Source organism: Dipodomys spectabilis, unplaced genomic scaffold (genome assembly GCF_019054845.1).
Source record: "Dipodomys spectabilis isolate Male_0828 unplaced genomic scaffold, ASM1905484v1 ptg000138l, whole genome shotgun sequence".
NCBI lineage: Eukaryota > Metazoa > Chordata > Mammalia > Rodentia > Heteromyidae > Dipodomys > Dipodomys spectabilis.
Window position 1 is genome coordinate 6,286,728 of NW_024870815.1, and position 27,595 is coordinate 6,314,322.

The 27,595-nt window shown below is 37.8% G+C and overlaps 1 protein-coding gene across 2 annotated transcripts in view; it reads left to right on the top strand.

Annotated features, from left to right (window-relative positions):
• The window catches only part of Wdr70 (WD repeat domain 70), a 220,470-nt gene that overhangs the window by 24,575 nt on the left and 168,300 nt on the right, over positions 1–27,595 (top strand). For both annotated transcript variants that reach the window (XM_042690611.1, XM_042690612.1), the window contains 2 exons: positions 15,387–15,446; positions 17,908–18,041. In XM_042690611.1, coding sequence (XP_042546545.1) covers positions 15,387–15,446; positions 17,908–18,041 — 194 coding nt within the window. The remainder of the gene's footprint in view (positions 1–15,386; positions 15,447–17,907; positions 18,042–27,595) is intronic.

The window sequence follows — 27,595 nt, forward strand, 5'->3', positions numbered from 1 at the left end:
CGAGATTCTAAGTATAGATACTTCCTAATTTAAGATTTTTTTTTTGGTTGTTCTATTTTGGTGATACTGTATTTGAATTTAGAGTCTGGTACTTCTTAGGCACTGTAGTATTTGAGCCATGACCCAGCAATTTGGCTTTATTTATTTTTTGATAGAGTCTCATGTTTTTGCCTGCCCTTGGATCATGGTCTTCCTACCTATGCCACCTGTATAGCTGACGGCACATAACACCATACCTGACTTACTGATTAACTTACTGAGATCTTGCTGAGTTTTTGCCCTGGTTAGTTTGGAGTCATGATCCTCCTTGGTGTGGGCCTCAATAGTAGCATGAATTTACGGATATGAGCCACTGTATCCAGCCAAAGATTTTCACTAGTAAAAAGAAATAAGGTTTATTCTTCTGATCACCAGTGTCAGCCAAACTTTAAAATATGCATATCAGGGCTGGGATGTAGCTCAGTGGCAAAGTGCTTGCCTAGGAAGTGCAACATCTTGGATTTGATCCCCAGTACTAAAAAAGAAAAGACAAATCTTGTCACTTTCCTCCTCTAAACCTCCTATCACATTTCTTCTTCCAGTCTCATTGTAAAGAAACCCAAGTCACTTCATTGGCCTGTACAGCATTGTATAACTTGGTCTTCACCAATCTCTTTGGGTATATGCCTTTCAACTTCCTTTCTATTCACTCTTTTCTAGCTTCACTGACCTTTCTGCTCCTCTCTCTCTCTCTCTGTCTCTGTCTCTCTCTCTGTATGGTGTGTGTGTGTGTGTGTGTGTGTGTGTGAGTGTGTGTGTGTGTGTGTGTGTTTGCCGGTCTTAGGGCTTGAACTCAGGGTCTGTGTGTGTGTGTGTGTGTGTGTGTGTGTGTGTGTGTGTGTGTGTTTGCCCGTCTTAGGGCTTGAACTCAGGGTCTGTGTGCTGTCCCTGAGTTGTTGTTGTTTTTTTTTACTCCAGGCTAGTGCTCTGGTACTTGAGCCACAGACTCCCCAACCCAACTTCATGAAATTTCTCTCCATGCATACAATATATCTCAATCAAACTCACTCTCCACATTTTCTTTATTTACCTGCTGATGGACACATAGGCTGATTCTGTAACTTAGATAAATTGTGAATAGTAGCTGTTATAAATGTGGTTATACAGCTAACTTTATTCAACATTGACTTACATTCCTTCAAATATATGCCAAAGAGTCGTACAGATGAATTGTGTTGTGGTTCTTTTTTAGAATTCTGGAGAAACTATACTGATTTCCTTAGTGGCTGGACTAATTTATATTCCCACAAACAGTGGATGAGGATTATTTCTCTACCATCCCTCAGTCCTTGCCAGCATTTTTTGTTTGTTTACGTGATGTTAGACTGGGAGAAATGGAATCTCAATGTAATTTTAATTTTAATTTTCTTTATGGCTAAGGATGTAGTTCTTTAAGTGTTTTTTTTTTTTTTTTTTTTTGCCAGTCCTGGGCTTGAACTCAGGGTCTGGGCACTGTCCCTGAGCTTCTTTTGCTTAAGGCTAGCACCCTACCACTTGAGCCCAATGCTACTTCTGCCTTTTTCTATTTATGTGGTACTGAGGAATTGAACTCAAAGCTTCATCCATGCTAGACAAGCACTCTACCACTAAGCCACATTCCCAGCCCTCTTAAGTGTTTTTAAGAACTAGAATCACAAAATTTTTTAATTCAATTTTTTAAGTGTCAACAAAAACAGCCTAGAAACAGACACATCAGTTTTTCAGGTCAGAATAAACATAATACTAGCAAACAGAAAAACTCCTTTGATCTTTTCCAATTCTGTATGTATACATACATATATATATATATAAATGGAAGATTTGCATGTGTCAATCTTTAGATTTCTTGATACTTTAAAAAAGTAATTTTAAAATCATGAACATTTACCAAGATTTATGGTATTTATCTTTTAGTAAAATTGATTATAACATTTGTTTTTGAATAAATTTTATAATTTTAGAGTTCTAGTTTGATAGATTAGCAGGCATGCAAATAAAATCGCCAACAGAATTTAGTTTTAAAATTCTTCTGTAGGCCTTAATCCTTATTTGGAAAGACCTTTTGTTCATTTTACTTGTTTCTGAATGCTAGAACTGCAGCTAATTGTGAATTTGAACTGAGACCAAGACCACCAAGTTAATTCACACAGCCTCCCAGGCACCTGTTGGGTAGTGAATTTGCTGTTTCACTACTGATCTGGATTGGAATCCTGGAGTCTGTTCATTTTGTATCATACAGAGATGGGTAGGTTGTAATTTGGATTTTTTTTTTTTATTGATTGAAGAAATTAATGACATCATCTTGTTTTTCATTATTACAAAGAGTAATGCTTGATCAAGTCAGGAATTCACAGTGTTCAACCACAGTTTTGTATCTACAGTTCCCTTCTGTTTGATATATGAGCATATGCTTCTATCTAGATCCAAATGGTAGATTGGCAGTGGATACTTCCTTTGTTCAGTAACATTCCAAGTATATAAAATGACCTAATTTAGTCCTTGCAGTACCCCTTCCCTCAATTGTCTCCCCTTTTTACTGGGGCTCTTGGTTTGCTTGTTTACTCACAGCTACTCTTGCTCTTGAGCTATGGCTCCAGCCTAGGTTTTTGCTATTTAATTTGAGCTGTCTCATGGAGTTTTCGGCTTGGGTTGGCTTAAGACTATTGTCTTCTAGATTTCTTCCTTTTGAATAGCTAGCTAGATTTACAAGTATGAGCCATTAGCACCAGTTTGTTACCTCGCCTTTTTGTTGTTGTTGGTCCTAGACCTTATACTCTGGGCTTGGATGCTATCTCTGAGCTCTTCAGCTCAAGGCAAGTGCTCTACCACTTGAGCCACAGCACCACTTCCAGTTTTCTGGTGTATAATTGGAAATAAGACTCTCATAGACTTTCTTGCCCAGGCTGTATTTGAACTGTGATCCTCAGATCTCAGCCTCCTGAATAGCTAGTATTATACACGTGAGCTGCTGGTACCTGGCTGTTTTTCCCTTTTATTACAGCAGTTCCAATAGATGTAAAACATAATGGTTTTAATTTTCACTTCCCAATGAAAAACTACGTTGGATATAATTTTTATGTGATTATCATTTTTTTGGAGGAATTTGCTGTTCTAATCTTTTGCCCATGTTTCAGTTGAGTTGGCAAAATTGCTGTATTATAAGGGTTCATTATGTATTATGGATACAAGCCTCTTATATATGATTTATAAATGCTTTCTCTTATTATATGGGGCATCTTATTTATTTATGTATTTTATTTATTTAGATAAGGTTTTGCTGTGTTGTCCAAACTGGTCTTGAACTTGATGTGTAGTCCAGGTTGGCTTCAAATTTGGAATCCTCCTGCCTTAGTTTCCCAAGTGCTGGGATAACAGGAGGTATATGTCCAGATGCTGTGACTTTTTCTTTTTTCTTTTCTTTTTTTGTCAGTTGTGGGGCCTGAACTCTGGGTCTGAGCACTGTGCCTCAGCTCTTCAGCTCAAGACTAGCACTCTACCACTTGAGCCACAGTGCCACTTCTAGCTTTTTCCGCTTATGTGATGCTGAGGAATTGAACCCAGGGCCTTATGCATGCAAGGCAAGCACTCTACCATGGAGCCACCTTCCCAGCTCCCAGATCCTGTCATTTTTAAAATGTACTTTGATGTACAAAATTTCAAATTTTTGTGAAATCCAGTTTATCTATTTTGTTTATTATGAATTGTGCTTGTAATGAAGATTTATTTATAGGAGTAATGAAGTAATGAAGTTTTATTTATAGGAGGTTTTCATTTTGCGAGTTTTATAGTTTTAATTCTTAGATTTAAGTCTTTGATCCATTTTGAGTTAACTTTTATATTTAACTAGATGTATGGCATTCTTTTATTATTGTGCTTGTAAATAAGATATCATTGTGATACAATCACTTGATAACAACTATGTACTTCTCTTAGTTCCTAAATCTATAGGGAAGGAGCTTGTGTATCCTTTTGAGAGTCCAATGCGTGGCACTTACGTTTCATTAGATAACAATGGTTAATAAATCAGTGGTTTTGGATATTTTAAAAGTATACAATTTTTAAAGAGCTTTAAAATATTTTGAATAGTTGATAGATTTGTCCCTATATATTCAGGCTATGGTTTGGATGTGATTTGTCCCCTTAGGTTCATGTGTTGCAAACTTGTAAAGAGCATTGAGAAGTAGAGAGACCTTTTAGAGATAGGGCCTAGTGGAAAGCTATTAAGTCAAGGTGTGGCAGCTTGGAAGAAATCCATGCCCAGTCTTGAAGTCTAGCTGGGAAGAGCTGGGTTACTTATCTCAAAAACATGTTACATTACTGCTGGTCTCTCCCCTCTCTCCTCTCATTCTCCCCTCTTCTCTCTCCCCTTTCTGATCTCTACTCTCTCCTTTCCCCTCTCCCCTCTCTCCCCTCTTCCCTCTCTATCTTCTCCCCATTTTCCTGTCTCCCCTCTTTCCCTTCTCTCCCCTCTAGCTCCTCTTTCCCTTTTCTTCCTTCCTTCTCTTCTGTCTATGCATATGCTCCTCTTGCATGTGCCTACATGTAGAATTCATGATTTACCTAGTTTCATATTTATATCTGAAAAAAACATGTCAGGAAATGATTAGACATACATGGACAGACATTTTCTAAACAAATACATCTGCTGGGCTTAATCCCAGCTACTCTGGAGGCTGAGATCTGAGGATCATGGTTCAAAGTTAGCCTGGGAGGAAAGTCTGTGGACTCTTTTTTTTTTTTTTTTTTTAATTTTATTTTATTTAGTCTGTGGACTCTTTTTTTTTTTTTGGGGGTCCGGTCATGGGGCTTGAACTCTGGGCCTGGGCGCTGTCCTTTAGCTCTTCAGCTCAAGGCTAGTGCTCTACCACTTGAGCCATAGCGCCACTTCCGGCTTTTTTCTTTTTGCTTATGTGGTGCTGAGGAATTGAACCCAGGGTCTCAGGCTTGCAAGGCAAGCGCTCTACCACTGAGCCACCTTCCCAGCCCCAAATGGATTAAGAGACAATTTTTTTTTTTTTGGGTCCGGTCGTGGGGCCTGAACTCTGGGCCTGGGTGCTGTCCCTCAGCTCTTCAGCTCAAGGCTAGCGCTCTACCACTTGAGCCACAGCGCACTTCCAGCTTTTTTCTTTTTGCTTATGTGGTGCTGAGGAATCGAACCCAGGGCCTCAGGCATGCAAGGCAAGCGCTCTACCACTGAGCCACCTTCCCAGCCCCTTAGTCTGTGGACTCTTATCTCCAGTTAACCACCAGAAAACTGGAAGTGGTGCTGTAGCTTAAGTGGTAGAGCGCTTGCCTTGAGCTGAAGAGCTCAGGGATAGCACCCAAACCCAGAGTTCAAGCCCCATGACCAACCGAAAAACAAAAAAACATACATAATTTGGTATAAATTGTGTTGGATTATTACCTGCTATTGTTGTATGATATATAAATATAAAATATGCCATCCTTAAGTCAACACTGTTATATAATTTTTAAAAGATATATAATTTAGCCGGGCGCTGGTGGCTCACGCCTGTAATCCTAGCTACTCAGGAGGCTGAGATCTGAGGATCGTGGTTCAAAGCCAGCCCGGGCAGGAAAGACCGTGAGACTCCTATCTCCAATAAACCACTAGAAAACCGGAAGTGGCGCTGTAGCTCAAGTGGTAGAGCGCTCGCCTTGAGCTGAAGAGCTGAGGGACAGTGCCCAGGCCCAGAGTTCAAGGCCCACGACCGACCAAAAAAAAAAAAAAAAGATATATAATTTGCTGGGTGGTGGTGGCTCATGCCTGTAATCCTAGCTACTCCGGTGACTAAGATCTGAGAATCACAGTTCAAAGCCAGCCTAGGCAGCAAAGTCTGTGAGGCTCATTTCCAATTAACTAACAGAAAAGCAGAAGTGGAGCTGTGGCTCAAAATAATAAAGTACTAGCCTTGAGCAAAAGAGCTCCAGGATAGTGCCCAGGCCCTGAGTTCAAATACTAGGACCAAAAAATAAAAAAAAAAAAAATACAATTTTTAAAAGATGATTTAATTTCTCAAAAGAGAATAAAACCATAGTTGTTATTGTTTTTTTTTTTTTGAGTGTGTCAGTTCTCACACAGGTTTAGCAGTGTACCTTCAAATAATGTTACTGAGAAATGTGTTCCTCAGTTGCAGCTTGTAATGAGACATTAATGGGTTTGAAAATAATTTACAGGTGGCTTGGGAATACCGCTAAGTGAATGATTGGAACCAGCTGTGAAAAGTAGATAGGAAATTGTCTTTCCTTCCTGCAATATTTTAGACATGTGACATTGCTCTGAAGGAACATTTTAAATATTTGGTAAATTACTTGCTTTGAAGCTAGCCTAACTCTATTGGGGCATTTAGAGGTATTTAGGATTAACATTATACATCTTAAAATTTTTTTGATTTTTGTTTTACCCCCAAATTTAAAAAGTGGTAATGTATAACATAAAAACTACCCTCTTAACCATTGTTAAATGTATAGTTCAGCAGTATTAAATACTAATTGTCTCTTCATTATCTGTGGTTTTGCTTTTTGTGGTTCGCTTAATATCCAAGGTCAACTGTGGTCAGAAATATTAAATGGAAAATCCTCCCTACTAACTCTCTGCCTTCTTTTTAGAGCAATTCTGCTCTAAAAAAGACAAATTCAGCTGGGTGCTGGTGGCTCGCTCCTGTAATCCTCGCTACTCAGGAGGATGAGATCTGAGGATCATGGTTAAAAGCCAGTCTGGGAAAGGGAAGTCTGTGAGACTCATATATCCAATTAACCACCAGAAAACTGGAAGTGGCGCTGTGGCTAGAGCATCAGTGGTGCATTTACCTTGAGCTGAAGAGCTGAGGGACACTGCCCAGGCTGAGAGTTCAAGTCCTACGACCCCCCCCCCCCCCAAAAAAAAAAAAAGACAAATTTGTGTGGAGTGTGTGTGTTTTATTTCTCCTTTATCTTGAGAGACTTTTTCACGGGTTATAGGATATTATATAGACCTCCTTTTAGCACATCAAAATATTGTGCTACTTACTCCCTTCTGGTTCCTGTAATTTCTTACGAGTAATTTTCTGCCATAGAAGTGATCATTTCCCCATTGATAAAGTATCACTTTCATTTGGTTGTTCTCAAGTCATTTACTTGTTTATTTATTTAGGAGTTTGATTTTTATTATATGCTGTTTGGGTTCTACTTAGCTTCACTTTTTTATTATTGTTTTTATTGTTATTATAAAGGTGATGTACAGAGGGGTAACCGTTTTATATGTCAGGTCATAAGCACATTTCTTTTTGGATAGTGTCACCCTTTTCTTCACATTCTCCCAGTTTTTCCCTCCTGTCCCTGCCCACAAGTTGTATAGATAATTTTCTTTTTTTAAAAAATAATTTTTCGGGGGCTGGGAAGGTGGCTCAATGGTAGAGTGCTTGCCTTGCAAGCACAAAGCCCCACATAAGCAGAAAAAGCCAGAAGTGGGGCTGAGGCTCAAGTGGTAGAGTGCTAGCCTTCAGCTGAAGAGCTGAGGCACAGTGCCCAGGCCCACAGTTCAGGCCCTATGACTGACCAAAAAAAATAAAAAAAATGATTTTTCGTTGAGATTAGGTGATTACATAAATTTCCCAATATTGTGGAATAGTGATACTTTAGTTAAAGTCACAAACATTTTAATCTTCAGAAGGCAAATTGTCATTATCATGGTCTATAGTGTTTGTGAAAACTATGAGCTTTGACAATACAACTATTTCTTACACATCAGATTATATGTTCATTTCTTTCCTTTTGCTTAGTGTAAGCTATTCCCTCTTTCCCTCTCATTTCTTCCCTCTCATCGTTGCCCTTGAGTTGCTTAGTTCTTTTTCATCAATGGGCCCTCTGTTGTATATTTTCCTGTTTCCCTCCAATTCTGTGTCCTTTTCTAGCTTCCCTCAGATGTGCGCATATATATATATATATATGTGTGTGTGTGTGTGTGTGTGTGTGTGTGTATATATATATATATATATATACACATATATATATATATATATATATACACACACACACCATGTTTGTGGTCAAGAACATGGAGTCATTTAGTAATGATATGACAAAATGAGTGGAAGTCCTTTCTCCAGTCCTGTTTACTTTTTCATATCTTCTTGCATTTTGGCTGTAGCATCCACATATCAGGGAGACCATGTGCCATTTGTCTCTTTGCTCTTGGCTTACCTCACTCAAAATGATGCTCTAGTTCCATCCATTTCCCTGGGAATGCCATTATTTTGTCCTTTCTAATGGCTGCATAATATTCCATTGTATATAGGCACCAAAATTGTTGGATCCACTCATCTGTAGTGGGGCATCTGGGTTGTTTCCATATCTTGGCTATTGTGAAGAGTGCAGCAATGAACATGGAGGTGCATGTGTCCTTGTATCCTGGTTCCTGTTGTTCAGGTTAGATGCCTAGGAGTGGTATGGCTGTGTCATAGGGGTGGACTATATTTAGCTTTCTGAGGTACATCCAGACTGCTTTCCAAAGTGATTGTATTAGTGTACATTCCCACCAGCAATGCAATAGAGTTCCTCTTTCTTTGCATCCCTTCCAGCATTTGTCCTTGGCTGAATATAGGATGTGGTCCATTCTGACTGGGGTAAGGTGGTAGTTCAGTGTTGTTTTTATTTGCATTTCCTTTATGGCCAGGAATGATGAACATTTCTTCATGTGTTTCTTTGCCATTTTTATCTCTTCTTCTGAGAATTCTCTTTAGTTGCCTTGCCCATTTAATGATTGGTTTGCTAGATTTGTGAGGGATTAGTTTCTTGAGTTCCCTGTATATAATGGATATATTGCTGGTAAACGTTTTTTCCCAGTTAATTGGCTGTCTTTCTAGTTTGGTTGCTATTTCTTTATCTGTGCAGAAATTTTTTTTTTTTTTGTTTTGGTTGGTCGTGGGGCTTGAACTCTGGGCCTGGGCGCTGTCCCTCAGCTCTTCAGCTCAAGGCTAGCGCTCTACTACTTGAGCTACAGCGCCACTTCCTGTTTTCTGGTGGTTTATTGGAGATAAGAGTCTCACAGTCTCTCCTGCCCGGGCTGGCTTTGAACCGCGATCCTCAGATCTCAGCCTCCTGAGTAGCTAGGATTACAGGCGTGAGCCACCAGCTCCCGGCTTGTGCAGAAACTTTTTATTTTAAGGTAGTTCCATTTATCGAGTCTCTCTCTGATTTGTTGTGATCCTGAGACTCTGTTCAGGAAGTTCCTGTCTCTCCTACGCTGTCCTGCAGTAGTTTCAGAGTATCAGGTTTGGTGTTAAGGTCTTTAATCCATTTTGAGTTGATGTTAGTGTATGGTGACAGGCTAGGGTCCACTTTTAGTTTTCTGCATGTGGCTGCCCAGTTTTCCCAATATTTGAAGAGGCTATGCTTTTTCCACTGTATGTCTTTGGCTCCTTTGTCAAATATCAACTGTGGTTTTATTTCTGGGTCTTCTAATCTGTTCCATTGTCTATAGATCATTTTCAACAAAGTACCACTTGATACCACTTGAGCTTTACCTTCTTGAATGTGTAGTTTTTGTGCTTTTTTTGGTCTGGTCATGGGGCCTGAACTCTGGGCCTGGGCGCTGTCCCTCAGCTCTTCAGCTCAAGGCTAGCACTCTACCATTTGAGCCACAGCGCCACTTCCGGCTTTTTTCTTTTTGCTTATGTGGTGCTGAGGAATCGAACTCAGGGCCTTAGGCATGCAAGGCAAGTGCTCTACCATGAGCCACCTTCCCAGCCCCTTTTTTTGTTTTTGTTTTTGTTTTTTTGACACGTTTGGGAAGTTTTCAGTCATTTTTTCTTAGAGGGCTTTTTCAGCTCTACCCTCTTTCTTTTTTAGAGACTGGTAACACTGGTTAAATCTTCTATTACAGTCTCACAGATTTCCAAGTCTCTTTTCTTATTTATTTTATTATTCTTTGAGATTTTTTTTCTCTTGTTTGGGTTAGTAATTCCAATTGTTTTGGTTACTGGTTTATGGTTTTTTTCTTCTGTCATTTACATATGTTCTTGAGCTTATCACTGGATGAATTTATTAGCTTTATATTTCTGTTATTATATTTTTCTTATTTCAATTAGTTTTAGCCTTGAATCTGGGATATATTTCTCATTATGTTTTGATTTCCCTAATGATTAGTGATATTGAGGATCTTTTCATGAGTTGATTAGCCCTTTATATATCTTCTTTGGAGAAAAAGCTGTTCAAGTCTATTGTCCATTTTTGAATCTGATTGTTTTATTGCTGAGTTATAGGAGTTAAAAAAAAAGTATATTCAGGATATTAGCCTGTTTTAGTATATATGATTTGCACATATTTCTTTCATTACTCTTTTTTCTCCCTAGCAATTTTAACTAGTCAGAAAAAAGTATTTGAAGTTTAGAAAATGTTAAATTCATGTTACTGTTTCCAAGATGCTATCCACATTCCTCTAGAAAACCTCTATTATTTTTTACAAGAATCTCAAATATCAATCTTCTAAGCAACCTTTCCTTCTTCTGAGTAGAATTGAGCACTGAATGCTGTGTGTACTTCTGTCATAGCATCTGTGACATTTTCATTTGCCTACTTGTTTTGCTGACAATGGACTTCACAGTTTTAGTGAGCAGTCTTTGTTACTGGTCTGTTGCCTTTAATATAACTGTTGTACTTGGTGTATGGTTTATAATTAAATAATAAGTGTTACATGATTATATAACTGGTGATTAAATGAGTAAGTAAATTAATGTTAATTTAGTCATCAAACTGCATTAACATTATATTAGATTTGATTCTAATTCTAGTCCTGCATTGGCAGCTATAACCTAGGTAATTTATGGGAGAAAAGAGTAATCATTTCCAAGCTTCCCTTTGGCAATCCTCATTTTCTGTCATAAATTCCCAGCAAGTCTGTGATAGGTCTTTGTTATTGGGTAGACTTTTTTATTATAGTTTATAGTAGTGCACATATAAAACTTAGGACTTTATTCCTGAATGGTTGTTTATGATTTATAAGTCTTTTGAAAACACTATGAGGATGTTTATCAGATAGAATTGCTCATGTTTGACCAGATGTTTACTATCATTGTTGTTTTGGGGCAGAAGACCAAAGATCTTGGGAAATAATCCTTTTGTTGGCATTTAAAACTAAAGCCAAACAAAAAGTGGTATCTTTTCCATTATGAATTCTGATAGTAAATTACTTATTGAAATAATTTAGTTCATGATGGTCCTTGGCAGCAAGATCTTGGAAATATTTTACTGTTTTGGCAAATTTCACACTAAGCCATATTTCGAAAGTCATTAGTGAAAGTTCTGGAAAAAGAACAGTCATCATCAAATATGATATGCTACCAAAGGATGGATTGCACTATTTTAGTTGGTTTAGTTGTACCAAATATATGGGCTTTTTATGAGTCATATCCTATGTGATTTCCAGTAAAACTTTGATTTTTAAATTAAAAAACATTTACTTAAACATTTAATTAACTCCCAATGTAAATTCAAAGTTCTATATTCTCAGCTGGGCACTGGTGGCTCATGATTGTAATTTTAGCTATTTGAGAAGCTGAGAGGATTATAGTTTGAGACCAGCATAGGGTGAAAAGTTTGCCCTACCGCTCCTCAACCAAGCTGGGTACAATGGTTCACACTTATTATCCTAGCTATGATAAGAAGCCTAAAATAGATCAGTGGGCTAGGTTTTTGCCTGGGCAGGAAATGAGACCCTGTCTCAAAAAAATAAAACAGTGGGGAAAAGGGAGAGAGGTGTACATCAAAATCAGGGAAAAGCCCTGAGTTTAAATGCAAAAACAAAACAAACAACCAAAATAAAAACACCAAAACACATTTTTTTTTTTTCTTTTTAGCCAGTCCTGGGCCTGGGCCCAGCCCCTTGTCTTGGGGCTGGGAAGGTGGCTCAGTGGTAGAGCGCTTAAGAGGCAGACTAGCACTCTACCTCTTTTTTTTTTGGGTCCCGTTGTGGGGCCTGAACTCTGGGCCTGGGCACTGTACCTCAGCTCTTCAGCTCAAGGCTAGCGCTCTACCACTTGAGCCACAGCGCCACTTCTGGCTTTTTTTTATTTTTTGCTTATGTGGTACTGAGGAATCGAACCCAGGGCCTCGAGCATGCAAGGCAAGCGCTCTACCACTGAGCCACCTTCCCAGCCCCAGCACTCTACCTCTTAAGCCACAGCACTAGCCTTTTCTGTTTTTGTGGTACTGAGGAATTAACCCCTGGACTTCATGCATGCTACTAAGCACTCTACTAGGAAGCCACATTCCCAGCTCCTGAAACAAATTCTGTTTTTTGTTTCTTCTTTTATTTATTTATTTATTTATTTATTTATTTATTTATTTATCTTGGGTCCGGTCGTGGGGCCTGAACTCTGGGCCTGGGTGCTGTCCCTCAGCTCTTCAGCTCAAGGCTAGCGCTCTACCACTTGAGCCACAGCACCACTTCCGGCTTTTTTCCTTTTGCTTATGTGGTGCTGAGGAATTGAACCCAGGGCCTCATGCATGCAAGGCAAGCGCTCTACCACTGAGCCTCCTTCCCAGCCCCTTGTTTCTTCTTTTAAACATTAGGAATTATTTCTATAAAGGTACATACTTCATTGAATTAAATGAAATAATTTTCATGCCAGCTGTTTTGATGACAGTGTTTCTGTTTGTTGAGTGATAAGGTAGTTTTTATTTATGAAGTAAGACGAACTACATAATTCTTCTCAAAGGGTAATATTTCATCTGCTCTTTAGTATTTAAGCACAAGTTTTCAGTGGCTTATGTCATTCAATGCAGAGATAGCCTAAAATTCATTTTACTTTGAAATTATTATTTTTAAATACTTTTTTATTGAGATTGATCACATAAATTTCTCAAATTTTACAGTATTGTGAGATAGTGATACTTAAAGTCACAAACACATTTTAACCTTCACAAGGCAAATTGACATTATCATGGTCTATAGTGTTTGTGAATGCTATTTCTTCCACATTGGATGATAAGTATATTTCTTTCCTTTTGCTTAGTGTAAACTGTTCCCTCGTTACCTCTCATTCCCTCCCTCCCATCGCTGCCCTTTAGTTGCTCAGTTCATTTTCATCAATGTCCAGTGCAACTGATGGGCCCCTCTGTTATATATTTTTCCCTGTTTACTTCTGATTCTGTATCTACCTCCTAGCTTCCCTCAGATGTGCTCATATATATACCATATGTGTGGTCAAGAACATGGAGTCATTTAGAAATGAAACAAATTGAGTGGAGATCCTTTGTTTCTCGAGTCTTGTTTACTTTATCATATCTCCTTGCATTTTGAATTTAATATCCACATATCAGGGAGACCATGTGCTATTTGTCTCTCTGATCTTGGCTTATCTTGCTCATTTGTTCTAATTCCATCCATTTCCCTGCAAATGCCATTATTTTGTCCTTTCTAATGGCTACATAATTTTCCATTGTATATAGGTACTACAGGTTTTGGATCCATTCACCAAATGGATGTGGGGTGTCTGGGCTTCCATATCTTGTCTATTGTGAAGAGTGAAGCAATGAACATGGAGGTGCATGTGTCCTTGTATCCTGGTTCCTGTTGCTCATGGTAGATAGCTAGGAGTGGTATGGCTAGGAAGGTCTATATTTAGCTTTCTGAGGTACCTTCAGACTTCTTTCCAAAGTGGTTGTATTAGTGTACATTGAAATTATTTTTGAATTTGAAATATTGATGTCTCTACAATAGGCACACGTAGCATTTTCTAAAGTATAGTAAACCCTATAGAAATATTCTTGTCTTGGGGCTGGGAAGGTGGCTCAGTGGTAGAGCACTTGCCTTGCATGTATGAGGCCCTGGGTTCGATTCCTCAACACCACATAAGCATAAAGAAAAAAGCCGGAAGTGGCGCTGTGGCTCAAGTGGTAGAGCCTTGAGCTGAAGAGCTGAGGGACAGCGCCCAGGCCCAGGCCCAGAGCTCAGGCCCCACAACTGGACCTCCCCCCCCCCCCCCCACAAAAAAAAATAAGAAAGAAATATCCTTGTCTTGAAATTAACTGAAATTTCCTCAGCTGTTTATTGCTCTTGTCCAGTGCCTTCCTGGTTTCCTGTTTCCTCCTTCCTTAATCTGTGGAATAATGAACTGTAGTAACTTCTCAGATGTAAACAGTCTAAAACAAAGCTAACTTTATTTCTCTGTTATTGTGATTTTAAATCTATTGTTAGCCTGGTATGTAATAATTTTACCTTGAAATTTCTCCTATCTTTTTTAAATTTTCTTTTGCTGGTCTGGGCTGAGCACCTTTTGCCCAAGACTAGCACTCTACTAGCCACTTCCAGCTTTTTCTGTGATTAATTGACTATGAGAGTCTCACAGACTTTCCTGTCACAGCTGGCTTCCAACTTTGATCTTCAGATATCAGCCTCCTGAGTAGCTAGGATTATAGGTGTGAGCCACCAGTACCCAGCTTTCTTGTATTAATCTGTAGCTTTCCACTGCCTGTCACTTAGGCTGATTTGATGTGATAGCACTATTTTTCTTCATGGTCATAGTCATTCATCTGAAATTTGAATGTAAAGTTTAAAAATTTCAATGTAATGTGATTATACACATAAATACATACATGTGTATATGTATAAATGGTGAATGTCATGTATTAAAGACTATGCCATGAGTAGTTTTATACACTATCTTCACAGTAACCTATGGGACAAGTGCTATTATCCTTGGTTTGCCAATGAGGAAATTGAGAGTCAAAGTGTTCCTGAGTTAATAATATGATTAATGAGATATAGAGGTAGACTTACACATTGTAGCTTTCCTGTCTTTTTTATTGTTATTTGCAGGAAATAGCTAAATAGAGAAGATAAATAGTCACCATGTTATTGAAAGGTCGAGTGTGTAGGCTTTTTGAAAAGTATTCCAGGGCATTCACAGTGACTTGTTTATTTATTCAAGAAATATTACTGGTGGCTTATATGTCTCAGGATGTTTGGATCTGAAGATTACAGTTCAAAGCCAGCCTGAGCAGGAAAGTCCTGGAGACTTTTGCCTCCAATTAACCACCAAAACGCTGGAAGTAGAGCTGTGGCTCAAGTGGTAGAATGCTAGCCTTGAACAAAAAAGCTCAAGTACAGCGCCCAGGTCTGTGTCCAAGCCCTGAGATTGTCACAAAAAAAGAAAAGAAGTCAGTGATGCAATTAAAAAAATGTTTCTTTTTATTATTGTGTTTAAGTAATTGTACAGAGTACTTGCCATTTACCAGAGCAGTTTATAAATACAGTATATCTTGATCAATGTCACCCCTTTCAACATTTTCACCTATCCCTCAAAAATTATGTATTTCATGCAAGTATGACATTTAGTTTCTCCCAAATATGCTTGTTTGCTCATTGATACGGGATTTTCCTGTTTCAGAATCCTGTCCAAAAGATTCCTGACTCCCATGAAATAACCCTGAAACATGGCACTAAAACAGTAAGTTTAAAATATTTGGTTTTCTAACTAGCAAGGAAAAGTGGAACATGGAACATATTTTCTTTAAATAAGGCCTTATTATACACTCAGCTGATGTAATAGAAGCTGCAGCTATTATGAAAAATAGATTACTTTTATATTCAGTTAAAATAGTCATTGCCTTGCCTTTAAATGGAATACTTATTGTCAATGTTGTTGTTGGCTTTAAAAACCTTTTCTCTTTAATATTAGAACATGGAAGACATGAAACTGAAATATAATTGTGTTTTAAATGCTGTGGGAAAATTTTTTAGTAACCTTAATTGTATTTCTGTATTAGTAGAATGTATGCATTTGTTTACTTTCCAGTGTTGAGATAAGATATAAAATTTGGCCACTACAGGAGTCTAAGATTATATTACTTAGCATATAGATTGCATTTTTATCCTGTTTCTCTACTTATATTATTTAAAGATAAATAGAAAGCATTTGAGATGTAAGAAGTTGTTGTGTCTTATTGTAAGATCACTAAAAAGTGTTAGTTGATTGAGTGAAATGTAGAAATGAAAGAATAAAAATATTGCTTTACTTTTCCTTTTCAATGAAACTACCCTTTAAGAAGAAAACACTTTTTTTTGGGTCCAGTCATGGGGCCTGAACTCTGGGCCTGGGCGCTGTCCCTCAGCTCTTCAGCTCAAGGCTAGCACTCTACCACTTGAGCCACAGGGCCACTTCCGGCTTTTTTCATTTTGCTTTTTGTGGTGCTGAGGAATCAAACCCAGGGCCTCATGCATGCAAGGCAAGCACTCTACCACTGAGCCATCTTCCCAGCCCCAGAAAACACTTCTTAAAGTGAGAGGATAAATGTCATTAAATGGAGATAGATCCAGAAATGATAAAAATAATGGTTGTGGATGTTAAAATAGTATCATCTCACAAAATGTTTTCTTTGGTAAATATTGTTTATATATATGTATGCATACAGATATGCATATGTGTATGTATATGTGTATACATCCCTGCTACGTGAACCATTTGTTCTACCATTTGAGCCACACTTCCAGCTCCTTTTTTGCCTCTGTTATTTTCAAGGCAGCCTCATGCTTTATGCCCTAATCAGTCTGGCCTACTTGTTTTTCCCTGTCATTGAGGATAACAGGTACACTCCACCCAGCATTGTATATCCCTCATAGCTGGGATAACTGGTATATGCAATTATGTGAAGCCATTGGTGGCCGTGTAATTTGGTGGATTGGCCTTGAATTGTAATTACCTCAATCTCTACCTCCCAAATAGCTAGGATTACACAGTGCCTGGCTTACTTAAAAAAGATTTATTGCTAGCCGGGCGCCGGTGGCTCACTCCTGTAATTATAGCTACTGAGGAGGCTGAGATCTGAAGTCATGGTTCAAAGCCAGCCCAGGCAAGGAAAGTCCGTGAGACTCTTATCTCCAATAAACCACTAGAAAACCAGAAATGGCGCTGTGGCTCAAAAGGCAGAGCGCTTGCCTTGAGCTGAAGAGCTGAGGGACAGCGCCTAAGCCCAGAGTTCAAGCCCCACAAAAAAATAAAAAAAAAAATAAAATAAATAAATAAAAATAAATAAAATATTGCTATTTTATTGTGGTAAACATTGATAATCATATACACAAGATAATTTCTACCTTGTTAATAGATTTCTGAATGTTCTCATTTTATAATCACTTTCATAAATTAATTTATTATTGTATAAGAGATGTCAGGGTTCAAAACCAGGACCTTGCTCATGCTAGAGCTACAGAGCTCATGCTCATGGTCTTTAGATTCATGTAGTCTTCATTCAATTGTGATATGTTAATATAGATATAAGTTAAATTGTCTTGAAAAGATTCCTCAAGATTGGATTTTGAGAAAGTGAAATTATTTGTGAGATTTTTCTCCTTACTAAAAGCAACTTAATTTATTAATTAAGTTCTGGTGATAGCCATTCTGAGTACATGGTTAAGTTGAACCAAAATTGTCAATTAGAATAAAAGTAATTTTCTTTATTTCAGAAGAAATAATACTTGTAATATCAAAGTTAAAGAGTATACAAGGTGGGGCTGGGAAGGTGGCTCAGTGGTAGAGCACTTGCCTTGCATGCTCGAGGCACTGGGTTCGATTCCTCAGCACCACATAAGCAAAAAGAAAAAAGCCGGAAGTGGCGCTGTGGCTCAAGTGGTAGAGTGCTAGCCTTGAGCTGAAGAGCTGAGGGACAGCGCCTAGGCCCAGAGTTCAGGCCCCACGACCGGACCCCCCAAAAAAAAAAAAAAAAGAGTATACAAGGTGCCATCCATTCCCACTTTTCACAAGTAGCATTAGATTATGATCTGTTTTTCAGGGCCTATAGGATAGAGAAGTTGAGATTAGAAAATAAAATTTAGGATTATAATAGACTATGAAGTGTTTTTTCTCCAACTAGGTACATATTTTTGGCATTTTTTTCTGTTTTGTTTTTGAAAAGGTCTCTGCTTTGGGCCTGGATCCCTCAGGGGCCCGTTTGGTGACTGGAGGATATGACTATGATGTTAAATTTTGGGATTTTGCTGGAATGGATGCTTCTTTTAAGGCATTTCGGTCTCTTCAGCCTTGCGAGTGGTATGTATTTGCTAAATATTTTCATATTTGACTTAATTTTCTCATGTTTGAAAATAATGGGACAGTGCTGTTGTCATTTTAATTCTGTTTATAATGATTTATACCAAAATACCTTTATATGACTACCTCCATTGTTCAAATAAAAGTAAAATAAGCCTTTTACATCTTCCTTTTAGTTTATAAACCTAGATTTTAAACACATTTTAAGTCTTTGTTTTGTTTTGCTTTTTTTTTTTTGGTCTGAGATGAGGGCTAACTATATGCTGGCTTGGAACTTAATGTATAGTCCAGATCTGCCCTAAATTCGCAATCCTTCACCTGTCTCCTGAGTTCTGGGATTATAGGTGATCATTACCATCCCTTGTTGTCTTTGGTCTTTAGAAACACTTCTGTTTAAAAATTGTTACTTACCATGTTTATTTATTTTAAAATGCTTCAGTTTATATACTGTGTAGTATTATGTTTTTTGTGTCTGACGTATATTAATCTAGTTTTAATATGCTGATTCATGCAGCATTGTCCTCGTATGTTCAGCTAGCATTATATCACAAAAGACTTTATATGTATTGCAGGCATTATCTACCTTTTCATCTCTAGTTTTGACTAATCTGAAGCTTTTTTTGTCTCACTTTTCCCCCTTGGAACTCAGGGCTTCATGCTCTGATTCAGCTTTGTTCTTTGTGATGGCACTGTGCTACTTGAGCCATACTCTATCCTGGCTTTTTACTGATTAATTGGAGAACAATCCTTGGCTTTTCTGCCCATGAGATCTTTGACCCTCAGATCTCAGCCTTCTGAACTAGGTAGGATTAGAGGAATAAGTTACTAGTGCATGGCAGTTTTTTGTTTTTGTTTTTTTCTTAAATAACTATTATATTTTTTAGAATATTGTTTATTTTCCCTTTTATCTTTTGTTCAAGGCTAGCACTACCACTGAGCCACAGCGCCATTTGTAGCTTTTTCTATTTATGTGGTAGTGAGGAATTTCTACTTATGTGGTAGTGAGGGCTTCATGCATGCTAGGCAAGTACTCTACCACTAAGCCACATTCCCAACTCCCATATTTTTATAAGGGACTTGGGCATCTCCAGATTTTGATTCATTCCCCATGAATGAAGGATGATTGTACTATATAACAAACTGATCTTAGAGGTTACACTAGTAACCTCTAGTAACTACTTGCTTCAGGATGTCTTTGTGTGTGTATATATATACATATATATGTATATATCCATATACATATATACACATATATATACACACGTGTGTATATATATGTATATGCATATATGCATATATGCTTCTGTATATAGACACAAATATGCCTATGAACATACACACACACACACACACACACACACACACACACACACACACACGCACACAGAGTGTGTTTGTGTGCTGGAGTTTGAAAGTCTGAACTCAGGGCTTAGTAGCTGTCCCTTTTGTGCTCAGGGCTAGCACTCTACCACTTGAACCACAGTTTTGCGTCTAGCTTTTTTTTTTTTGTCAGCTGTATGGCCTGAAATCTGAGCCTGGGCACTGTCCCTCAGCTCTTCAGCCCAAGGCTAGCGCTCTCCCACTTGAGCCATAGCACCACTTCCGGCTTTTTCTGCTTATATGGTGCTGAGGAATCAAACCCAGGGCTTCACACATGCAAGGCAAGCTCTCTACTACTGAGCTACCTTCCCAGCCTGCTTATAGCTTTTTGATAGTTAATTGGAGATAGGAGTCTCATGGACTTTTCTGGTTGGGCGGTTTTAAACTATGATCCTCAGATCCCAGCTAGTTTAAGGTTACAGACATGAGCCAGTGGTATGCAGTTTGAATATATTATTTTTAACCCTTATGTTAATCCTATAAATGATTATTCTTCTGTTTTTGTTTTTAATGGTGAAGGAAACTAGGATTCAGCAAAGTTATACCAATAGAACATGAGCTTTGTGCTCAGTTCTTTCTGTAGCCTGTTATCTAGTCTCTTCTGACTTTTCATAGAATAAACAGAGTGGAAGTTGAAGGGGTTGGTCATTACCACACAGCTAGTTAGCAGAGAGAGAATTTGTGTCCCTGGACTCTTGATTCATATTCTGGTACGTTTTTTTACTATTGCAGGACACCTTGGCTGCTGGGGCCCAAGTGACAGCCTCAGACAGCTGTGTTTATCTGTTTTGCATGTCCCAGCTTGTTTTGCTAGCCAAACAAAAACTACTTGAAAGCATCCTCAATCTTCACCTTCCCACTCCCCTCCACTTACAGACATACACTCCCTATCATGAATAGCTTCACAGAAAGAATTGTGCAATGTCACTAAGCCTTCCTCTGGTGTTAGAGTTACTCCCGAGAGAATATTTACTTCCTCATGACTCCAGTTTACTGTCAGACTGGCTTTCTCTTTCTTCTCTTTGATCGGAATCTTAGTTGTTTAGGCAGGAATTTGAGGAGCAGATGTTATACTCCTTGAACAAGCCCTTTAATTCTCTTTAGTACTGTGTCTAATGACTCCTAATCCTATCCTTTTAACTCTGTAGCTAGCCGAATTAAGAGTGAAATGGGAGAGGAATGTTGAGCTTGATACTAAACATTTCATTTTTATCTTGGCAAAGTAGACTACAGCAAGCACATGGAAAACTGAGGGAGAAATATTAAAAGTTTTCCTATACAGCTAAAGAGCAAAGGGAATAATAATTTGGCATTGCTGAAATTTTAAGTTTTGCACCAGTTGTAAACAGAGCAATTTGGTAGAGTAGCCAGAGAAATTGAGCCACTGATTATTTCTACTCTCTCTTCTTAAACTTTGCTATTTTTAAGATGGTCATTTCCCTTTTAAAACAAAAAGTAATCACCAGACTAAGCAGTGACTACTAATACTTAATCTCTCTCTCTCTCTCTCTTTTTTTTTTTGTTGGTCATAAGGCTTGAACTCTGGGCCTGAATGCTGTCTCTCAGCTCTTCAGCTCAAGGCTAGTGCTCTACCACTTGAGCCACTGTGCCACTTCTGGTTTTCTGGTTTATTGGAGTCTCAGGATTTTCTTGCCAGGGCTGGCTTTGAACCGCATCCTCACATCTCAACCTCCTGAGTAGCTATGATTATAGGCGTGAGCCACTGGCTCCGGGCTACTTAATCTCTTATGATTAGTGAAGAAAATGAACACTTCCCTTATATGGGGGTACTGTTAACAAAAATATGTCCTATGAACTAGTTTTCTATGCAGACTTTGTCTAAGCAGTCTGAACTTTCTAATTATTACAGATCTGGCATGTTATATATAAAAATCCAAATTGGTCTAAGCTATAATTTTCACAGTTCCTGATTGCCTGAAATTTTATCTGTCAATAAAAGTCTAATTATGATAAAGAAGTCATGAATTTTGAACACAAAAACTTTCATATGAAGATTTGCTAACTATAGTAGTAGTTTGAGTAGTGACAGATTTACTGGTAAAAAGTACAGGATATGTAAAGTATATAGGTAGAGAAGGTAAAACAAACATCTTCTACACCTGCATTTGAGTTACAACATTAAAAGAAGATCCTCCAGGACTGAGATCCTTTTCTGAGAAGACATGGCTGTGAATCACTAAAGGAGTGATTGTGGTGCTTTGATGGCCAAACTGTTCCAGAAATCTATCTTGCCAGAGTCATTTTGCTATAATATTGCTTGAGTAATGTGCTGGAGAATCAATTGGGTACTTCTGACTAGTATGTACTCCAGGAACCTGATATGGAACAAAATGGTACATGCTGCTGGAGATGGACATTGGAAAATCTATGTACAGTACAGAAGCCTTCCAAGAGCAGCACTAAACTCTGGAATGAAAACCTTTTTCTCCTGTAATAGTTTTTCAACACTTTCCAGCAAATGCCAAATAGCAAAGTATTATTTCATAGACTGAAATCCATTTTCACAGAGCCAGGCAGTGAAGGGAAAATTTGGAACTGACAGGCAATAAACATTTGGTACACATAGTCAGATAGGAAGCTTTTAAAAATAAGATATTGACAAACTTAAAATCCATTATTTACTTCCCAGTACATTTAAATTTGTGTTTCTGGCCAGAAGTTTGCTAAGGATTTCATGCTGTCAGTCTTTTTTGTTTTTTGGAAGCCTCTTGGGAAAAAGTTCTATCTTAGCTTCTCTAAGCTTCATTCTTCATTATTATTACTATTATTAGTTATCTTTAAATAGTTGTACAAAGAAGTTTCAATTTAGCCTGTCAGTTTATGAGTACAATGCATCTTGATCATTGTTACCCCTTTCATAATCTCTCTGTCTCTCTGAATCTCAACCATCCCCCTCCATTTTCCTAGTTCCTTTTTCACATATATACATTAAATATTATGACTGCATTTACCTATCCTTCATTTGTTTAATCTTACGGGAATCTGGTTTGTAGCTTCTGGCTTGTAGCTTATTGATATATTGATATTGGATGCTGTAGTGTAAAATGCCTCATAATGTCACAAATTCTAATTTCGGAGTCCCTCAGATTTTTTTGATTATACCAGTGCTGGGGTTTGAATTCAATGCCTTGAACACTCTCTCTCTTTTAAGCTATCATCTGGTACTCTACTATTTGACTTACACATCTAGTTCATTGTTTTGCGACTTCATTGGAGATGGAGTCTCACAGACTTTTCTGACTGAGCTGGCTTTGAACCCATATTCTCCAGGTCTCAGCCTTTTTAGGCAGCTAAGATTACAGCCTCCAGTACCTGGCTCACATATTTCTTTGATTGTCTTTGCCATTGGAATCACTGTTGATTAATACATTGAGAATGGCTGTTTGAAGAATAAGTATTTAAAAAACCATCAGCTAAACTGTCCACATATTTAGTATGATCATTGTAAATTTGGAACAGGAGTTGCCAATTAGTGGTAGCTGTGTAGAAAAATATGACTTGGATTTAGGAATCAGCCAGAAAGAATAAGTTTGTTGTGCACTGACCAGATAGACATGAGTTTTAACTTTTTTCTATATATTCTGCTCCTCAAAGACAAAATTTTAATGAATTACTAGCTTTTTTTAAAGCTTTTTTTTTTTTTTAACATATCCATTTCTTACCTTTTTGTTAGCCCTTAGTAAGTAAGTTACTGGTTTGTGAATTATCTTTTCAAAATGTTAGTTTGTTTACTTCCCATTCATAGGTACTTTGGGATTTCTCAATGAAGAGAAAGATACTTGTGACCATATACTTTTACCATTGCTTTGTGGTGATAGACTACGATGCCATCACTGAAATATGTTGAAGATGATTTTAAAACATGGTGAATAAGAAATTTTTACTTGAGTTTACTTCAGAAGTCATTTCTATTTGTGACTCAAAGTTACATTTAGGGATATATATATATATATATATATATATATATATATATATATTCTATCTGTATCTATTACTTGTAGCATTCGTGTCTAAATGAATTTTAACAGATTTAATGAAGTTTTTTTTTTTTAACATAAACTTTTGCTTCGTAGTTTATTCTTCATCTAAATTATTAAGCACTAAGGATCTTCTTAAGTTGTTCTAAAATTGAGACTTTCATATGTAGCCTCTAGCTACATATAATTATTTAAGTTCAAGTAAGTTTAAAAATTAAGTTCCTTAGTTGCTGTATTTATCTATTTTCTATGATGTAACAAAGTACCCAAGTCTGAGTACTTTATAGCATACCTGTAAAGGTTTTATTTGCTTTATTACATTTCAGAGATAGCATACACACACACACACACACACATATTTTTTTCTTTTCAACATATTAAAGTTTTGTAACAATCCTATGTTGAGCAAGCCTACAGAAACCATTTTGCCAACATTTGTACTCACTTGACATTAGTGCCACATTTTGATAGTTCTTGCAATGTTTCAGTATTTTTTATAATTATTATATCTGTTCTAATGATCTATTGTTGATGATCTTTGATATTGCTATGATAATTATTTATTTAGGTGCGTATTTTAATGTCCCAGGATAGGAAAGCTAATCAATGAATGTTTGTTTTGGTTGCTCCACTGACTGCTGCTCTCCATCTCTTCCCTTAGCACATTCAGATTAGGCCACCTTATAACCCTGTGAAAGGAAGAGATGCAGGTTTCTCACTTTAAGTGAAAAGCTAGAAATAATTAAGGCATATCAAAAGCTGGCGTAAGTTGAAAGTTAAGCCCCTTGTGAATAGAAGGAAAATTACTTATTCAGTACTGGGAAATTAAATTGTGATACTATAACTGACACAAGTAATCAGAAAGCAAATCAACCTTATTGCTGATAATGGAGAAAGTTTTTATGGTCTGTATAGAAGATCAGACATTCTCTTAAGCCACAGAGCTTTGTGAGTTATTTCCCAACCCAAAACAAGACCCCAACTCTTTTCATTTCTATGAAGGCTGATTGAAACTGCAGAAGTCCACAGGTAGTAGAAAGATTAAGGAAAGAAGCCATCTCTAGTACATAAAAGTACAAGATGAAAAGCCAGGCACTGAAGGCTCAGGTGTGTAATTCTAGCTACTCAGCAGGCTAAGATCTGAGGATTGTAATTGAAAGCTAGCATGTGCAGGAAAATCCATGAGACACTCTGTTTCCAGTTAATCACCAAAAAGCAAGAAAAATGGAGTTATGACTCAAGTGGTAGAGTAGTAGCCTTGAACACAAAAGCTCAGGGACAGTGCCCAGCTCTGTGTTCAAGTCCAGGACTAGCACACCTACAAAAAAAATCACAAGATGGGGGGCTGGGAAGGTGGCTCAGTGGTAGAGTGCTTGCCTTGCATGCCTGAGGCCCTGGGTTCGATTCCTCAGCACCACATAAGCAAAAAGAAAAAAACCAGAAGTGGCGCTGTGGCTAAAGTGGTAGAGCTCTAGCCTTGAGCTGAAGAGCTGAGTGACAGCGCCCTTGCCCAGAGTTCAGGCCCCACGACCGGACCCCCCCCCCCAAAAAAAAAAAAAAAATCACAAGATGACATGCCAAGTGCTAATAGAGAAGCTATACCAATATCTTCAGAAGGTGTAGCTAGATTTTTTTTTTTTTTTTGTCATTCATAGGAGCTGAACTCTGGGCCTAGGCGCTGTCCCTCAGCTCTTCAGCTCAAGGCTAGCACTCTACCACGTGAGCTACAGTGCTACTTCCAGCTTTTTTTCTGCGTATGTAGTGCTGAGGAATCAAACCCAGGGCCTTATGCACACGAGGGAAGCACCCTACCACTGGGCCAACTTCCCAGCCCCTGCAGCTAGATATTTGAAAGATGACTACACTGAACATATTTTCATTACAGAAAAAAAATATAGTCATATCAGAAGATGTTACTTAGGACTTTCATGAATAGTGAGATATCACTAGTTGGCTTTTAAGTTTCAAAGAACAGCCTGACTCCAGTTAGGGGTTGATGTATGTTGAAGTCAGTGGTCATTTACTACTCCAGAAGTCTTAGGGCCATTCAGAGTTGTACCAGATCATTGCTCTGTGTTTTTCATACTTCTGGAGGCTGAACGACCAAGAGTAAACTGATGGCTGATTAATTTCTTGATGAAGGCATGTTTGCAGATGGCCATCTTCTTGCTGATTCGTTTTTCTTCCCACACCCCTTCTCTGCTCTATGAAGTTAGAACTTGGTAGGCTATTCTTCCTCTTCCTCTTTCTTGCTAATCTCACCCTCATACTCCACCCTCATTACTTCCTTTATACTTTATTGCTTGCCAAAAACCTCATCTCACAGCACTATCACATTAAGGGTTAGGGCATAATTGCTGATGTGATAGCTTTCCTTGTTTGTTTTTTTTTTCTCTTTTCATCGTATAATCCCAGTAGATGTTTTAAGTTTGCAAAAATTTTATAATTATTTCTAGTTTAAAACATGTATTTTATTCACCTTCTCTGTTTCCTTCTCTCTCTCCTTTCCTCCCTCTCTCCTTCCCTTCTTCTTTCCCTTCCATCCCTCCTCATATAACCTTCCTCCCCTACCTTTCTTTCAAATTGTATGCATTCCTACTGCATGGAATGAATAACTACATGTTGAGTATCCCTTATGTGAAAAACTTGGGACAAAGAGTGTTTGATATTCCAGAATTTCTCAGATTTTGAAATATTTACATACAAATGTTGAGATATTCTGTGTATTTGATCTAAGGCCAAACATGAAATCTATTTGTGATATATATATGCATATACATATATAATATATACATATATAGTGTGTATATATATATATATACATATGTATACATATACTATATATAAATATATATATAAGCGTATATATATATATATATATATATATACATATATATATATATATGATGACCATAGCTGGGTGTTAATAAGATATATCTACAAAGTATCTTCTTGATAAACTGTACTTATGCTTTCAAAAATGTCTGCTGGTTGAGCCTGTCCTAACTGAGGTCAACTGTATTGTCTGAGAATTGACTTTGATACTCTAGTTTTTTTGTTTGTTTTGGTTTGGTTTGGTTTTATGCCAGTCCTGGGGCTTGAACTCTGGGTTTGGGCATTGTCTCTGAGCTTCTTTTGCTCAAGGCTAGTGCTCTACCACTTCAACCACAGCTTTACTTCTGGCTTTTTTTTTTTTTTCTGGTTAATTGGAGTGGTTAATGTATTTTTCTTCCTGGGCTGACTTGAAACCATGATCATCAGATATCAGATCTCAGTCTCCTGAGTAGCTAGAAGTACAGGCATGAGCCACTGGTGCCTGGCTGCTCTGTTTTCTTAGGACTTTGGGTGTTACACATTGATAAGGAAGTAGACAGAAGCAGTAGTGAAAATTTATTATAGAGAAAACAAAGTATGAGTAACTGACGCACTTGAAGACATGTGGCAGCAGAAAGCTTAAATAAATAGTGGGAAGTGTAGAGGTAAATTAGCTGAGCAACAGAAAGCAGAATATTTGAATCATACAGTGGCAAGTCAGATTTAGTGCCATAAATAGAGGTTCAACTACTCCCCAGGTTGAGTAGAGTGTAGCCGTAAAAGCTGTAATCAGTAGCACTCAGGTGAGAAGAACTGGGAAGCAGATATTCCCAGTCAGCTGGCACTGTCCTACGGGGACAGGGGACAAGCATATCTGGCTGCCACGTCTGAAGAGTAGTTATTTGTGTGTCTCCCTCAGTGTGCTCCCTCAGAGCAGTTGTCACATTGCTTAAAACTAAGGAATGGTAACTCCTTGTGGAGCCTGGATAATAGCTTTTTTAGTATTCTATTGTTTGACTTAATTGAACTTACTTTATTTTGACTAATGGGCTTTTTCACTCATAGCTGGTGTTCTACTACTTGCTCCATGTTTCTAGTCTGGCATTTGGCTAGTTAATTGGAGACAGAATTTATTGGACTTTTCTTCTTGGGCTGGCTTTGAACCTCAATCCTCCAAGTCCCAGTTTTCCTCTTAGCTAGGATTACGGGCTTGAGCCTTTGGCTCATTTGACCTTTAAATAACCTTCCTAAGTAAATAAATAGTCCCTAAAGTAAACCAAGTTTTTCTTTGCAATTTGTTGCTTGACAACCCCAATCCTAATAGTCTTCTATTTCTGGACATTTTGTGCTTTCCAATATTTG